The sequence below is a fragment of the Hyla sarda genome, chromosome 9 (assembly GCF_029499605.1).
Source record: "Hyla sarda isolate aHylSar1 chromosome 9, aHylSar1.hap1, whole genome shotgun sequence".
In the NCBI taxonomy this organism is placed as follows: Eukaryota; Metazoa; Chordata; class Amphibia; order Anura; family Hylidae; genus Hyla; species Hyla sarda.
In genome coordinates this window covers 33,785,331-33,803,811 of record NC_079197.1, presented here as the reverse complement: position 1 = coordinate 33,803,811, position 18,481 = coordinate 33,785,331, and the positions used below count along the sequence as shown (strand labels likewise).

Below are 18,481 nucleotides of genomic sequence, written 5' to 3'. Positions count from 1 at the left end.
TATGACACTTATCATATATTGACTAATAACTGGGAACAGTAATTTATAACAACCAAGAAAAAGGAAAATAATACAAGTGTAAGCTGCAGAACTACAATTACGTGTGCAGGTGGGATCTGTAGGCAAGCACAGCATAGACAATAATGTAATGGTAAAAAACACCTTCAAAGACCTTCTGAGACTCATCAGTATGAGACTAGTTTCTGCTACTTAGACACAGCTTTCAGCAAATATGTATGCGCTTCCTGCAGCTTATAAAGAATATATCTGCCTTCTCGCTCTGGCAAATGTAAATGCGTCTTATATACATCCGCCACGGCCTTTAAATCTTTGACTTTCCATATATTTGTTAAGTGGATCTGTGTTTACATTTGCACAGTGTGTTAATTCAGATGCAGATGCTCGCAAGCGTACAAAGCTATCTATTAGTAAGAAGTATAGGTCAGGGGGTGTGTTATGCACCAATGGTTCCGCACTGCCGGATAATTCCACTTTCACAACAATTAGAGCGTTTTAACAGAAAATGTCAAGAAACGATTACATAGCGTTAACAAAGCTGCAGTTCAGAGGAATGAGTTGGCACAAGCAGCCGTGTGGCATGTAAACTTTTTGTCCAAAGAATCTTAGGCAGAACAAATATAGTGGGGCAAAAAAGTATTTAGTCAGCCACCAATTGTGCAAGTTCTCCCACTTAAAAAGATGTGAGAGGCCTGTAATTTCATCATCGGTATACCTCAACTATGAGAGATATATTGAGAACAAAAATCCATAAAATCACTGTCTGATTTTTAAAGAATTTATTTGCAAATTATGGTGGAAAATAAGTATTTGGTCACCTACAAACAAGCAAGATTTCTGGCTCTCACAGACCTGTAACTTCTTCTTTAAGAGTCTCCTCTGTCCTCCACTTGTTACGTGTATTAATGGCTCCCGTTTGAACTTATCAGTATAAAAGACACCTTTCCACAACCTCAAACAGTCACACTCCAAACTCCACTATGGCCAAGACCAAAGAGCTGTCAAAGGACACCAGAAACAAAATTGTAGACCTGCACCAGGCTGGGAAGACTGAATCTGCAATAGGCAAGCAGCTTGGTGTGAAGAAATCAAATGTGGGAGCAATTATTAGAAAATGGAAGACATACAAGACCATTGATAATCTCCCTTAATCTAGGGCTCCACGCAAGATCTCACCCTGTGGTGTCAAAATGATCACAAGAACGGTGAGCAAAAATCCCAAAACCACACGGGGGGACCTAGTGAATGACCTGCAGAGAGCTGGGACTAAAGTAACAAAGGCTACCATCAGTAACACACTAAGACGCCATAGACTCAAATCATGCAGTGCCAGACGTATCCCCCTGCTTAAACCAGTACATGTCCGGGCCCATCTGAAGTTTGCTAGAGAGCATTTGGATGATCCAGAAGAGGATTGGGAGAATGTTATATGGTCAGCCAAAGAAATACTTTTTGGTAAAAACTCAACTCGTCGTGTTTGGAGGAGAAAGAATGCTGAGTTGCATCCAAAGAACACCATACCTACTGTGAAGCATGGGGGTGGAAACCTCATGTTTTGGGGCTGTTTTTCAGCAAAGGGACCAGGACGACTGATCCGTGTAAAGGAAAGAATGAATGGGGCCATGTATCGTGAGACTTTGAGTGAAAACCTCCTTCCATCAGCAAGGGCATTGAAGATGAAACATGGCTGGGTCTTTCAGCATGACAATGATCCCAAACACAACAACCAGGAAACAAAGGAAATGCTTCCTAAGAAACATTTCAAGGTCCTGGAGTGGTCTAGCCAGTCTCCAGATCTCAACCCCATAGAAAACCTGTGGAGGGAGTGGAAAGTCCGTGTTGCCCAGCGACAGCCCCAAAACATCACTGCTCTAGAGGAGATCTGCATGGAGGAATGGACCAAAATACCAGAAAAAGTGTGTGAAAACCTTGTGAAGACTTACAGAAAATGTTTGAGCTCTGTCATTGCCAACAAAGGGTATATAACAAAGTATTGAGATTAAATTTTTTTATTGACCAAATACTTATTTTCCACCATAAATTACAAATAAATTCTTCACAAATCAGACAATGTGATTTTATGGATTTTTTTTTCTCATTTCTCATGTCTCTTATATTTGAGGTATACCTTTGATGAAAATTACAGGCCTCTCTCATCTTTTTAAGTGGGAGAACTTGCATAATTTGTGGCTGACTAAATACTTTTTTGCCCCACTGTATGTCCCTTTATTTAATCTTGAAAACAAAAATGGGCAAAAATGAAGGAGGTTGAGTTGCAACACTGCACATAGCAGATGGACGTAAGTGCCACCGCTCTTGTATAAGGCTATGTTCACATCTGAAAACTACCCTATCCTTGTGATATATACTTGCAAACTTGCAGAATGGTATGCCTAAATATACCAGCCTATAACCAAGCCCAATTCGTTCATTTTAATTCTAATAGCGTCTTTATTTGGTACCAGTGTATATAGTCATTTTTTGCAAGCCATCTGCAGCTGAGAGTACCACCAGAAATTCTGCTCCGTTTACCATTTGGTTTAATTGACATGTTGAGAATGGTTTTACAAAGGATTTGCAAGTTTATTAAAATCAAGATCCAAAAAGAAAAAAAGCAAACATACTATAGGTAATGCACATCCATGTATGACAAATAGAATTAAAGTACCCCTAATTGCTTATCCTCCTAATTTTTTTATTATATATTTTTTCATTTCAGCTTTTTCTATTGTATTGTTTGATCTATAGGTATATTGTTTTTTATTATAGTACTTGCACTTTACCTGTAAAGGTTTATTACTTTAGATTACTTATTGTATTATTATTGATTTTGGATGTACTATGAAGGGTATAGCTCTGTGATATTACTGTTATTGATATGTGGTGATCCTGAGGGTGGCCACTACTAGTCCTCTCTTGTTGTTGGGTAGGCTCTTTTGAGCATTTTAAGTGTTTTTAATTGTGTGCCTCTTTTTTTGTTGCCCCAATAAAGACTAGTTCTATTATGTAATACATGGGTGTGCATTGCCTATAGTGTGTTCGCTTTTTCTCTTTTTTTGGATTGTTGCTTGGTTTGCACTTAATAGCACCCCTTTTTATGTTATTTACATTACTGGCTGAGCCCCCCACCTTTGTTTTTCTTGCCTTTTAACATGCTGACAGGAGAAACAAAACAAGCACCAATCTTGCCGATCGGCGCTCGTTGGCTGAGCCTTTATAGGGATCAATAAAATGTGTCACTTAGCCGCAAGAAAGATCTTTGGATTTTTTGTGTGGTCCATAAAATTCATCACTGTTGGCTGCTCATCCCGTTTACAAGGGGCGCTGTGCAGCCAAAAGCAATAATGTAAATTGGCCAGTGAATAAGCATTTGAGCTTTCGTTAGCTGATCGCTGACCCTTACATGGGCCAGTTATTGGGAATAATCATTCCTAGGAATGCTCATTTGCCCAATAATCAGCCCATCTAAAAGGGCCTTTACAATGTCTTACCACAATATTACAGTATGTTAAGTACTACAGAAGTTGATAGCAATATATATATATATATATATATATACATATATATATATAATATAGCCTAGAGCATAATTTTTTTTGAGTTATCTTGATTCAATGACAACTTCAGTCATACTACCTATATACAGATGTCCATTTACATTGAATAATGCTTTTCTGTATAAAAGCTTTAGTCCCCCTATAATTCAATAACTTTGTCTATGTTTAAACCATTTAAAAAGGATTTTATGAGATAAGAATATTGATGTCCTATCCTTACTCAGATCAGAGTGGGGTGCTGATTCTAAGTAACCTTGTCAATCTGCTGGTTGAAGGTGTTGCATGCAGTTGGGTGACCTCTTCTTTACTTACATGGGTCCATACTGCATGTTGTACATTAGATAGCGTGTGTGCAGTAGATTGTAGCCTTGGCTTCTTCGACAAGAGGATTCCACTGATCCAATATTATTGGCTATCTTAAGGATAAACCATCAACCTTCTTATCTAAAAGAAAACCCTTTCATTCATAAGTAAACTGCATTCTAAAGAGAGCTATTATGTAACGGTGTAAAGGGGACGCACAATTTGCTTTCCGACTGACACTGACTAGACCAGGGTGCAGAATCTAAGGCATCTCCTGGAATTTACCCAAAAACCTCCATGAGGAGATGTGGACTTCACTGGAGATGGATCCCCAAGTCAAAGGCCACGATTGGTAATGAAAGTGCCATGGATGAATAGTGGGCCGTATTAAAGAAGGAGAAGAGGCAAATACAGTAAACAATGGGATAATCTAAAAAAAAAAAAAAAAAACTATTAGAAGCAAGCAGAGGTCAAAAACCCAAAAGTATAACTATAACTACTAGAACGACAAAGCAAGATGACTAAACAAGAAGTGAGAATAAAACTAAGCTGGAACAAAGATCAAGTCTCCAAATGACCAGAAAAGTCTAGGAAGAAATGTACTTCAGTCTCTAGGAAGTGCTCAACTGAACAATTCCTCTTCAAGTAGCTGCCAGGTCTAACATCATTCAGAGGCGCTAGTCAACTTGGCAAACCAGCACAGAGGACAGCGAAAAACAGGAGGAATCCTGGGCTGCACAGCTATCCAATAAAACTGAAAATTGATTGAAAATTCACTGAGGTAGTCAACAGGGATTCAGCGATTGAAGAAAGGATAAATGGCAATGTTCCGATCCATTAAGGCTTGAGAAAGATTCCATGGAGGGATGAAAACATTGCCTCTTTTCACTTGATGGGTGAATTAACTATTTGTTTCTTCTTTGGAGCACAGTTTCTTCCTCTTTTTGTCTTGGATTTACCTACCTTTTGGACATGGGTCTGGTCCAAGGAGCTGAACATCCACCACCTGGAGTACAAGTTCCAGCACTGTGCCTCTTTTCTCAATGTGAGGATTATATGTATATAAAATCTCAATCTCTTGAACTGAATCATATACTTAGCCTATTAATAGTAAACTTTCTGTATACTTCTGAATATTGCAGCCCCAAAGAGTTAAACAACAATGTAAACATTCCTATATAAGTAAAATTAGTTTGGCTGGAAAAAAAAAATTTGTGTCAAGGATAACAAGAAATCACATCGGGCTGTACCGTACATATAATTCGAGTGGCTTTCCTTTAAGAAAGGATTTCCGCAGATATTCTAGAACGCCTTTCAAAACATATATTAATTAGGACTAAATCTGACCGATATGACGGGGATCTGGCGAGATGAAGTTACTTGTTGTTAAGTTTAGAAAATATAAATAGATGAAGCATATATATATATATATATATATATAGGTATATATACATACATACATATATATATATATATATATATATATATATAAATAATAATAAAAAAATAGTATGAACCCCAAACGCCCATCCCCCATCTAGATAATGTGTCAAATAATAAAGAAGCAGCCAAGACTAGGACAGCTAGCTGCCGGCTCGCTAACAGAAAAGCTGATTAAAAATGTTCAAGCGGCAGCAGCTTGCAGACCTTTCCAGCGAGAATAAATAGAGTGTATGCAAATGTGTTTGTCACTCTGACAGCGTGTCTCAATTAAGGCATCTTACTGCTGTTGCCGGATTCAGGAGCTGCAGTCGTACAGCCAGGAGAAACTGCATTAGTGATACACGGGGCTTGACCTTAATCCGCATGCATGCATTTAAAAAAAATCTGCCTCCTCTACATAAACTAGCATAATGCCAGGAGATATGTAAAACAAGTGAGAAATGGAGAGAGGGACATCTCCTCTTCTCTGTATTAGAGGCAAAGCTTTTGTATCTTTTAATTGTGTCCCCGGCTCGCATGCATAGTAATGCTATATGACTTTAAAGGCAACCCTGGCTAATGATGACATTAAAGTATGGTGTGTTGCCTAAAACTGCGCTCGCTCTGCCTTGTAGAGCAAGAAAAAAAAAATTGTGCCGTCCTAGACGCGGGACAGATAATATTATGTGTGGGTGTGCTTAAACATCATATAGAATACACATGCATTTAGACAAGAGTGCCATAACCACATCTCAGATGATAATATTATACAGAAATGCTGGAGGAAAGTAACAGCTATCCCACGGCCTGTGCAGGGAACGTCTGTGAATGCCAAGTCCCAAGCTGTGGTAAAAAACAATGGGAGATGATGAAATAAGGCATGGATTAGTATAGCTGAATATAAACCTCCTATTGTTCTTTTCACAAAACCTTCTATCTTCATATATATATATATATATATATATATATATATATATATATATATATAAACACAACTATATAAGGCCACAGTGCAAGTGGGTGTATAAAGGTCATGGAACACATAGGTGACTTCTAAAGGTACCAATGCACGTGCAGTCAGCTGAACATGTGCTCGGGCAAACAGCTACCTCTTCTGATCCCCCCCCACAAACACTGGGCCCATTTGTGAATGGAGAAAGGAATGCAAAGCCCCTGCCAGACTCTTCTGATGGTAACCTCTAATTCTCAAAAAGAGAGAAAATTGAAATCTAGCATGTCTGATCTTTCTCTCTTCCCTAATATCCTTAGAAGATGGAGAATCAGTAGGCCCCCAAACACATTGGGTAGCCTATAGCCAGTTGTTCCCACTGATATTAGTGCACAATAGAGAGAAAAACTCCAGTGATCAAATAAAAACATTCACGCTTCAGTGAGAAAGCTTACAAAAAACAACAGCTTACAGGAAAGAAAAAAAAAAAAAAAAACTACTACTGACACGTTTCTGTCCTCTGGAGTCCTTAATCATGACTGGTAGCATTTCTTATTGCATGCCGTTTTAACAAAGCTACCTTAATAGAAAGATGTTTTTAATCGCTGGAGTATTTTGTACTGAAAGTGCTTCCCGGTACAGTGGCCCCTTAACTTACAATAGCCTCAGGTTACAATATTTTCAACATACAATTGTCTTATCTGGACCATTGCAACTTGAAACCATACACAACATACAATGCTACGGACAGTCGAGATCTGGGAAGTGTGTCAATGGCTGGAAGAACTGACCAATCAGAATGGGCATTTGCTGATAAAACACCTCTATTATGTACATGACTGGCTGTATGGTAGCGCCTACTTACTGTTATTTTTGGACAATATTTTGGGGCTTCAGAATCCATTACCAGGTTTCCATAGAGTTATGGTCTCATCATACAATGGTTTGAGCATAAAATGGTCATCCAGGAACCACTTCATATTGTAACTTGAGGGACCCCTGTAAATCTATGCAGCATAGAGCATTGTGGTTAAGGCTGCGTTCACATCAAACCCGATTTCAGACCCGAACAAAAATCGTGTGAAATCGGATGCGGATCAAATCGGATGTGTGTAATGGATCTGATTTTTTAATGGAGGTCAATGGATCGGACTTTATATACGATTTCACACAATTTTAAGTTATAAACTTGAGTACTCAAGTCGGATGGAGAAATCGTGAAGTGAATGCAGCCCAAGCCAATCATTACTGCTCAGGGATTTACCGAAATCGGCAGTTTCAATCCAGTTCTTCTATTGTGTGTGTAGGTCCTTTATATTGTTTTATTGTACTTTATTCTATAGTATAAACCTCAGCTGCAATAGAACCTTTTTCTTTGAAAGTAAATTCACAATTTTCATTGTGCAGATAAGAGAGTGTAAAATCTGCAGCATTTTGCAATACAATAAATGTGGATGAGATTTTACAAACGCACATTCTGCAACATTTTCTGTGCACAAAAAAATGAGCATACTTTGGCTTTTCAAGTCCGCCACACGCCAAGTATTTAGAGGATTCAACACTGATTTTCATTGTGGGTTTCTCAAATTTCAACATAGCAGGGATGGAATCTAAGCTGAATGCACACAAATCAGAATGTTACACAAGAAGACTTCTGCAAATCTGAGGCAAATTTTCCCTTCCACAGTGTACTCAGCCTAATAGGTAGATTCTTATCCATTCTTGATTGTTTGATAGAAAAATCCCACTTTCTTTTTATAAACAAATTCTACAACAGCCGTCCTACGATGTTTCAAAGAAGCAGAGGCAAAGTCATTTATAGTAATGTGCACGCGACAAGGGGCAGTACATGTCAATAGGAATTTACAACAATTACAGAAAGACAAATTTATGGCTGTTGTAGGCATCAAAGTTTGTTCCTTTTACAACATTTTTATTTAATATATTTGACTAAAACTACATCTCCTTGGAGACCTCCACTTATCAAATTTAGTGAGCATCGAGAAACAACTTTGTGCAAATTTTTGGTACGTTATCATTTGTTTTTTTGTGCAGTTTACATTAAAAAACTATTATTGAATGTGGGTCACTGTAAAGAAAAACTAATATGGAATATCAATGGCCAACATAGACCAGAGAGAACTTTTCTATAGACTATTTTTTTTATTAAGGAACTGGCATTGTTATTGTAACATACTTCAATAGGGGCAGGGCCAGATTAAGGCTGCCTGGAAGACGGAGCGCTTCATTATAATGCCCCCCCCCCCCTGACAGTTCCCCCGCATTAGGTGCAGTACAGTTCCCCCACATTAGGTGCAGTACAGTTCCCCCACATTAGGTGCAGTACAGTTCCCCCACATTAGGTGCAGTACAGTTCCCCCACATTAGGTGCAGTACAGTTCCCCCACATTAGGTGCAGTACAATATCCCCACATTAGGTGCAGTACAGTTCCCCCACATTAGGTGCAGTACAGTTCCCCCACATTAGGTGCAGTACAGTTCCCCCACATTAAGTGCAGTACAGTTCCCCCACATTAGGTGCAGTACAGTTCCCCCTAAGACATACAGCCTTCAGCCATATACAGTGTATGGCTGGAGGGCTGTATGCCTGTTTATTGCCCCACTTCAGTGTTCCGACCACTGCTCTAGGGTCACGATCTACTGCTATGGCCTATGGGCCATAGCAGTAGGTCTCGGGACCGGAGGTCGGAACACTGAAGATGACATGCTGGATACTTACCATGCGCACGCGTCCTCCTCACTGCTCCACTCTGCTTTTCTCCTATGGGCACACACAGGGACGTCAGTGACGTCCCTGCGTGCGCAACCTGCCGGCGGCCCCTGCGTTTTTAAAGTTAATGCGGGGCCGCAGAGAGGTAACATCCTTGTGTCCTGAAATTTTTTTTCGGGACACAGGGATGTTCAGAATGTGACGGGGGCCCCCTGCTGACACGGGGCCCGGAGCAGGCGCTCCATGAGCGCCACTGATGATCAGGCCCTGAATAGGGGTTATGTGTTTCTTTAGTGCAGAGCTTTAGAGGGTACTCCTCTGGAAAACATTCTTTTTTTAAATCAACTGCTGCCAAAAAGTTAAACAGATTTGTAAATGACTTCTATTTAAAAATCTTGATCCTTCCAGCACTTATCAGCTGCTTTTTTCTCCACAGGAAGTTCTTTTATTTTCTTTGGGTTTCCTTTCTGTCTGACCACAGTGCCCTCTGCTGACACCACTGTCCATTTCAGGAACTATCCAGAGCAGTATAGGTTTGCTATGGGGATTTGCTGCTACTCTGGACAGTTCCTAAAATGGACAGAGGTGTCAGCAGAGAGCACTGTGGTCAGACAGAAAATAAACAACTCATCTTCCTTGACTTACTGGAAGGATTAAGATGTTTTAATAGAAATAATTAAAAAATAAAAGAACTTCCTATGTAGTATACAGCAGCTGATAAGTACTGGAAGGATGAACATTTTTAAATAGAAGTCATTTACAAATCTGACACCAGCTGATTAAAAAAAAAAAGTTTTCCAGCGGAGTATCCCTTTAAGTCCGATGGTTCGCCACTTGTTACTTGTATTCACCTTAGCGTCCAGCTGCTGCCACTAAGCTGTGTGTTTTGAGCCATGTAGAGGTAATGCTGTGATCCCTTCATCCCCTGTATTAAATTGCACTGCATCCCAAAGTATGTAACCTAGAACTTTATCGTAATCTTGAATCTGTAATGGACCATTTGTAAGGAGATGCCTGGATTCTAACTCTATAAGCCTACAACAGTGTGGTTGGTGCTTGAGCTCAGTGAGCTGGCACAGCACAATGGCAGTATAGGTAAGGCTCTGTCCACATCTAAACAGGAGGCTCTGTTGCAGACCCCATTTTTTTTAAAACATATTTTTATGTTGTCTGCGCAGGGTTCATCATCTTCTTGTGCACTTCCAGGGGGCATGGTGAACAGATGCACTGGTTGGTAAACTGAATTTATCACTTGCACAAGAATTCTTTTTGAGCAAAATTTTGCACTACTCCAGTGACCGGCTGGGAATGTGTGCAAGATTTTCCCCCCTTTTTGCACTTTTCTGTGGATCTTTTCCTGTCATTTGCCCATATTTATGAAGTGAGGTACTCCACATAATAAAATGTGCGCAAGTTTCGCATTGTGCACAAATCTGCACTAATGATAAATTCCCCCTAAATGTTATGTTCCATGTAAGATCACACAATACAGAACTTTTTTTCATTACAGTAATTTTTCTAGCCTTGATATATTTTGCTATACCTGTCACGATATCACATTGTATAAATTGTAGCACTTATCAAGCATACGCATATTGTTTTCGTCACTTTTCTACTCCCAAATCGCCTATTTTTTTTTTTTTGCTACTCATTGTCACTGCCATTCTGGGAGGAGAAAAGGGCGTTCCCTTGAGCAAGCTGATGTTTGCCCGTGACATTTCAGGCGGGAACTTCCTCTCTTCCTTCTTAAAGCGTTGTTTGGCTTGGGTATGCACAGATTCACCAGCCAATCAACACAGACTACCGCCTTTGTGGCGCGTATTAAAGCTGGCTCTTTGACACGCTCCCAGCACTCGCTCTGAGCATAATAAGTGACAGCCCGGAGCCCATACTCTGTGTATTTAAGCAGAGCAACTGAGACACACAGTAAGTGCGACTGGCACAGGATAGCATTTGGCACTATAGGGAGACCCCTAGTGGCTGTAAGTAAAGAATACATTTTCTCTATAAAAAAAAATAAAAAAAAACTTTTTTCTTTTACAAAACGTTACAAAAATACCTATATCAATGTTTATTACAACATATAAACAATCATTCCTAATGACAGTGACCCTGATAAACCAACAATTTATATTATTTACACATTAGTCATTTTTCCATTTTTTGCCCAAATTAAACAACTTTTATTAATTATGAGAAACTAATTTTTTCCTTTACCATTTTACACCTATTTCTATTCTGAACAGCCCACTTTTATACTAATTACACATTGGTCATTCTGTTTGTTATTGTGCCAATTTGTACCCATTTCTAAGTAGCAACCCTCAATTCAGTTTTCAATCAAATGACTGAACTACTAGTGAAAAGACATAGAAACAAATAACAGGACATCCTATTGGCAGAGTGTTTTCAAAGTCTGAGTAAAAGTGCAAAAATGTCAACCCAACAGTGACTTTGCTATTGCTCCACATAATGAAAGTATGTTATGTGCCAATTCAACATCAGATCAAGAATCGGAAAATGCAAGAACAACACAAAGAGACAATGAAAACATTACTCCTACAGATCTCATTAAGGCAGGCATCAATACATAAGAGCCAAGCCAGTATACAAATTCAGACATTTCAGGTAATAAAAAGCAATATGTTCATTTGTAGAAAAGGTTATTTGAGTATAAAGAAAGCAAACAAACTGCACTCCTTAGAAATCCTAGGAGCTCTCTCTAATCTAAAAATGCAAAGTGATAAAGATAAGACACAACACCACAATTTTTGCTCATTGATCAACACTTCATATCTGAAAGCTCGGGAAATGTTAAAAAGAAAGATATAAAAACAACATCAAGACAAAATTCAGTACATATAAGAAAACAAATGTATATACAGCCCAAAAGTTTGGACACACCTTCTCATTCAATGAGTTTTCTTTATTTTCATGACTATGAAAATTGTAGATTCACACTGAAGGCATCAAAACTATGAATTAACACATGTGGAATTGTAGACATAACAAAAAAGTATCAAACAACTGAAAATCTGTCATATTCTAGGTGGAAAGTGTCCCCAAGTGCAGTCACAAAAACCATCAAGAGCTACAAAGAAACTGGCTCACATGCGGACCGCCCCAGGAAAGGAAGACCAAGAGTCACCTCTGCTGCGGAGGATAAGTTCATCCGAGTCACCAGCACCTCAGATTAGAGACCAGGTCAATGCCGCACAGAGTTCTAGCAGCAGACACATCTCTAGAACAACTGTTAAGAGGAGAATGTGTGAATCAGGCCTTCGTGGTAGAATATCTGTTGGAAACCACTGCTAAGGACAGGCAACAAGCAAAAGAGACTTGTTTGGGCTAAAGAACACAAGGAATGGACATTAGACCAGTGGAAATCTGTGCTTTGATCTGATGAGTTCAAATTTGAGATATTTGGTTCCAACCACAGTGTCTTTGTGCGACACAGAAAAGGTGAACGGATGGACTCTACAGGCCTGGTTCCCACCGTGAAGCATGGAGGAGGAGGTGTGATGGTGTGGGGGGGCTTTGCTGGTGACACTGTTGGGGATCTATTCAAAATTGTAAGGCATACTGAACCAGCATGGCTACCACAGTATCTTGCAGCGGCATGCTATTCCTTCCAGTTTGCGTTTAGTTGGAGCATAATTTATTTTTCAACAGGACAATGACCCCAAACACACCTCCAGGCTGTGTAAGGGCTATTTGACAAAGAAGGAGAGTGATGGGGTGCTGCGCCAGATGACCTCGCCTCCACAGTCACCGGACCTGAACTCAATCGAGATGGTTTGGGATGAGCTGGACCGCAGAGTGAAGGCAAAAAGGGCCAACAAGTGCTAAGCATCTCTGGGAACTCCTTCAAGACTGTTGGAAGACCATTTCAGGTGACTACCTCTTGAAGCTCATCAAGAGAATGCCAAGAGTGCGCAAAGCAGTAACCAAAGCAATCACAAAAGTGATCCAAGCACAAAATGCCATCAACTCCATTCTTTGCCGATAAATCAAACAATAGACTTGCATTACAAGTGTATTGTAATGCAAATCAGTGCCACTTTCAGTAATTCTGTATACCACTTGCTTTATTCAGTGGAAAATTAAGTTGCCAGGGTTTTTGCGCATCCTGCCATCTAGGTAAAATGAGAGGTACCCTTTAAAATTAAAAATGGCTGCTTCTTTTAATGTGTTCAGTTGACTGGGCCTCAAGTTGATGCTTCTCTGATCACAAGCGATACTAGCTTAAACATGCCGCATAGACATTGTGCAATACCTCTGCTGATAGATCCATCTACATTACTTAGACTTTTTAGTCCGGCACCTTTTTGGGGTAATGTGCCCCTCATATCAACCATCGCCCCTCAAGTCTCCACTTTATCAGTCTTAAAGAAACATCAACCCCTTTAGCACAGATGTTGGTGAAGGACTCAGCAATAATCTGTGCTCCATAAATTTGATTTAAGATAGGTTTATGTTACTTTTGCTTCCCATAGCAGTATGTAGAGAATATTCCTCTAACTTGCTGGCTGTCCACTCGCTGTGTTTTGTAGTCTAAGAATTCCACTAGGTGGTGTCTTGACTTCATGGATGTACAGTTGGTCGCTCACGTCTCAGAAAACACTGTGCAACTCTTCTATTGCATCAGAGTTAAAACAGCAATGAAATAATTACAGTAAAACTCCATTAAACCCTCTATTCTGGGTTACACAGTGGCAAATTTTTGCACAATACAACCCCAATACATGTGTTTCAGTGTAACAAAAGTCAATTTCGATACTGGATGACATTTTCATAAAAAAGCACAGACATTTACAACCATTTGAAAACTGTGCTGGACAGAGGATGCTATGTATGTCTCTACCTTTGAACTTTAAAGGGATTTTCAAGATTAGAAAAATCATCAACAGTCTTATTTGTGGTATTACAACATTGTTTCATTTACTTAAAGGGAACGGAGCCAGGGACTCCTTAAAGGGGTACTCCGCTAGACATCTTATCCCCTGCCGCTTATCCCCTGCCACGGGGATCCCTGTGATCTCGGCTGCAGCACCCCAGACATCCGGTGCACGGAGTGAACTTCGTTCCATGCTGGATGACTGGCGGTGTGGGGCGGAGGCTCGTGACGCACGGCCACACCCCCCCAATGCAAGCCTATGGGAGGGGGCCTGACGTCAGTCACGCCCCCTCCCATAGGCTTGCATTGAGGGGCATAACATCACGAGCAGGGCGTGACCGTGACATCACGAGCCTCCGGCGCTACACCTGACACTCTAAATGAATGCCAGGTTCAGCAGGGAGATTGCAAAGGTCCCCAGCGTCGGGACCCCCACGATCAGACATCTTTTCCCCTATCCTTTGGATAGGGGATAAGATGTCTAGGGGCAGAGTACCCCTTGAAAGGAAACCACACACGAACTGAGGACAAGAGTACTGCTGTTTCTGAAAAGAAAGATACTATGGTTTCTGTAGTCTGGATAACAACCTTAACTATTAGACCAATGACATGTCAAAAGTTTATTTTTAAATGACAGTAACATTTTATGAAGCACTGCTATATACGGTGGGGATCTGAGGAGTACTGTATACTTTCCATGATATATATATATATATATATATATATATATATATCACTTACAAAGTTGTGATGTGAGAGCATAACCTGTAAATAAAAGAGGTTTCTCCATAATGAAACATATCGCTTGTCCCATAGAATTTATATGAAGTGACAGTCAAGTATGTGTATTGGCAATCCATTTAACTAGAAACATTGGGACCACCATTGTTGTGATCAGTGGGGGTTCCAGAGCTTGGACCACGACAAAATTATTACTTTTTAACAGTGTGAGTTTCTTTTATGCAGGAACACCAAAAATTATTCTGCTTAATTATAAGTGTACTATAGAGAATAATATGTCAATAGGCATTAGGCATGCTAACACATTTAAGTGACCTACCTGACCAAAGTGAACTGTGATGGGCCTTCTTTCATCCCTGGTTTTCAGATCCTTCTTTTCAGCAGATGGGGAAGGAGACTTGCTAGGAAGTGGTTCTTCCACCGCTACACTACACCCATTTTCAGCCAAGTCCTGTTATAAACATAGGGATGGGGAAAGATTAAATGTAAAATTACAGAACTTTACCCTTGTTGCTTCATAGAATCCAACACTGAGCTGGCCAAAAACATAATTGTATGCATTCAAATCTCTCCATCTAGTAGCCATAGTTGTTTTATATGTGTGACTACTTGTCAAGTGTATAAATAAAGATCTTGACTGTTTCATGATTATGAACTTTAAGGGGGGTTGTCTACAAAGCGCACCGACATGACATTCATTTGTCCATTCAGCAATTTTACCTGATCCCTCTATACACTTAAGCGTTAAGTTTGGCCAAGCATTCATGTGCTCTAAATGTGGAAAGGAGGGTTAAGCTATTGCCAGACTAATCTCTCTGAGAACAGAAGGATTGGGCAGTTGAAATCCAACACTCCTGATCCTTTTCCCACTGGAGCCTTCAAAATCAGCATGTTGGGCTGACATTTCTTTATTGTGAAAGTGAGCCTATAGAGCAGCCCTTCTCTGTCAGGGATGTCACGTCTGTGTACTACATGGATGGCCACTGATCTGCACGAGCAGCATGCAACAATATATTTCCTCTCCTGAGGCTTCTATGAATGAAATGTTTGGCTTAATCTCACATCTCTTGTGGACAAGCTGATCATAGAGTGTTCCACTAACGGTACCTTAAGGGATCTAGAGTACACTCTAGATGATATCAGGGGAGAGAAGAAAAGGAGGGCTGGGCCAGTCTACTGGTACATCTGTAGGGCTGCTGTGGCTGCCAGTGGCACATTTAAAGCTAAACACATCTCAATGACTTTATAAGCATTATGGTATTAACCCCTTAAGGACACAGCCCATTTTCACCTCTAGGACGCAGCCCTTTTTTGCACATCTGACCACTGTCACTTTAAACATTAATAACTCTGGAATGCTTTTACTTATCAATCTGATTCCGAGATTGTTTTTTCGTGACATATTCTACTTTAACATAGTGATAAATTTTTGTGGTAACTTGCATCCTTTCTTGGTGAAAAATCCCAAAATTTGATGAAAAAATTGAAAATTTTGCATTTTTCTAACTTTGAAGCTCTCTGTTTGTAAGGAAAATTGATATTCCAAATATTATTTTTTTTGGATTCACATATACAATATGTCTACTTTATATTTTAATCATAAAATTGACATGTTTTTACTTTTGGAAGACACCAGAGGGCTTCAAAGTTCAGCAGCAATTTTACAATTTTTCACAAAATTTTCAAACTCGCTATTTTTCATGGACCAGTTCAGGTTTGAAGTGGATTTGAAGGGTCTTCATATTAGAAATACCCCATAAATGACCCCATTACAAAAACTGCACCCCCCAAAGTATTCAAAATGACATTCAGTAAGTGTTTTAACCCTTTAGGTGTTTCACGGTAAAAGCAGCAAAGTGAAGGAGAAAATTCAAAATCTTCATTTTTTACACTTGCATGTTCTTGTAGACCCAATTTTTGAATTTTTACAAGGGGTAAAAGGATAAAATTTATACTTGAATTTGTAGCCCAATTTCTCTCGAGTAAGCACATACCTCATATGTCTATGTAAATTGTTCGGCGGGCGCAGTAGAGGGCTCAGAAGCGAAGGAGCGACAAGGGGATTTTGGAGAGTACGTTTTTCTGAAATGGTTTTTTGGGGGCATGTTGCATTTAGGAAGCCCCTATGGTGCCAAAACAGCAAATAAAAAAAACATGGCATACCATTTTGGAAACTAGACCCCTTGAGGAACGTAAAAAGGAATTAAGTGAGCCTTAATACCCCACAGGTGTTTCATGACTTTTGCATATGTAAAAAAAAAAATAAAAATTTCACTAAAATGTGTGTTTCCCCCCAAATTTCACATTTTTGCAAGGGTTAATAGCAGAAAATACCCCCCAAAATTTGTAACCCCATCTCTTCTGAGTATGGAGGTACCCCATAAGTTGACCTGAAGTGCATTACGGGCGAACTACAATGCTCAGAAGAGAAGGAGTCATATTTGGCTTTTTGAGAGCAAATTTTGCTCGGGGGGCATGTCGCATTTAGGAAGCCCCTATGGTGCCAGGACAGCAAAAAAAAACGACATGGCATCCCATTTTGGAAACTAGACTCCTTGAGGAACGTAACAAGGGATAAAGTGAACCTTAATACCCCACAGGTGTTTCACGACTTTTGCATATGTAAAAAAAATTATTTTTTTTTTACCAAAAATGCTTGGTTTAGCAAAAATTTAACATTTTTAAAAAAGGTAATAGCAGAAAATACCCCCCAACATTTGAAGCCCAATTTCTCCCGATTCAGAAGACACCCAATATGGGGATGAAAAGTGCTCTGCTGGCGCACTACAGGTCTCAGAAGAGAAGGAGTCACATTTGGCTTTTTGGAAGCAAATTTTGCTCTGGGGGCATGCCGCATTTAGGAAGCACCTATGGTGCCAGGACAGAAAAAAAAAAACACATGGCATACCATTTTGGAAACTAGACCCCTTGGGGAACGTAACAAGGGGTAAAGTGAACCTTAATACCCCACAGGTGTTTCACGACTTTTGCATATGTAAAAAAAAAAATATTTTTTTTACACTAAAATGCTTGTTTTCCCCCAAATTTTACATTTTTACAAGGGATAATAGCAGAAAATACCCCCCAAAATTTGTAACCCCATCTCTTCTGAGTATGGAAATACCCAATAAGTGGACGTGAAGTGCACTGGGGGCGAACTACAATGCTCAGAAGAGAAGGAGCATCATTGAGCTTTTGGAGAGAGAATTTGGCCATGTGCATTTCCAAAGCCCCCCGTGGTGCCAGAACAGTGGACCCCCCACATGTGACCCCATTTTTAAAACTACACCCCTCACGGAAGGTAATAAGGGGTGCAGGGAGAATTTACACCCCACTGGCATTTGACGTATCTTTGGAACAGTGGGCTGTGTAAATTAAAAATTTTATTTTTCATTTTCACAGACCCCTGTTTCAAAGATCTGTCAGACACCTGTGGGGTGTAAATGCTCACTGTACCCCTTGTTACATTCCGTGAGGGGTGTAGTTTCCAAAATGGGGTCACATGTGGGTATTTATTGTTTTGCACTTATGTCAGAACCACTGTAAAATCAGCCACCCCTGTGCAAATCACCAATTTAGACCTCAAATTTACATGGTGCACTCTCCCTTCTGAGCCTTGTTGTGCGTCCCCAGAACACTTTGCGCCCACATATGGGGTATCTCCGTCCTCAGGAGAAAATGCGTTACAAACTTTGGAGGCTTTTTTTCTTTTACCGCTTGTGAAATTTTAAAGTATGGGGCAACACCAGTATGTTAGTGTACAAAAATGTTTTTTTTTTTACACTAACATGCTGGTGTAGACCCCAACTTTACCTTTTCATAAGGGGTAAAAGGAGAAAAAGCCCCCCAAAATTTGTTAGGCA

General features: G+C 39.9%; 1 protein-coding gene across 9 annotated transcripts in view; it reads right to left on the bottom strand.

Moving 5' to 3' along the window:
* DENND1A (DENN domain containing 1A) overlaps positions 1–18,481 on the bottom strand; it is an 810,600-nt gene that overhangs the window by 96,912 nt on the left and 695,207 nt on the right. For 8 of the 9 annotated variants that reach the window (XM_056541264.1, XM_056541257.1, XM_056541259.1 and 5 more), the window contains one exon: positions 14,938–15,069. In XM_056541264.1, the coding sequence (XP_056397239.1) occupies positions 14,938–15,069 (132 nt within the window). Of the gene's footprint in view, positions 1–6,051; positions 6,144–14,937; positions 15,070–18,481 lie in introns of those variants that run through there. The other variant, XM_056541265.1, reaches the window with a different exon arrangement.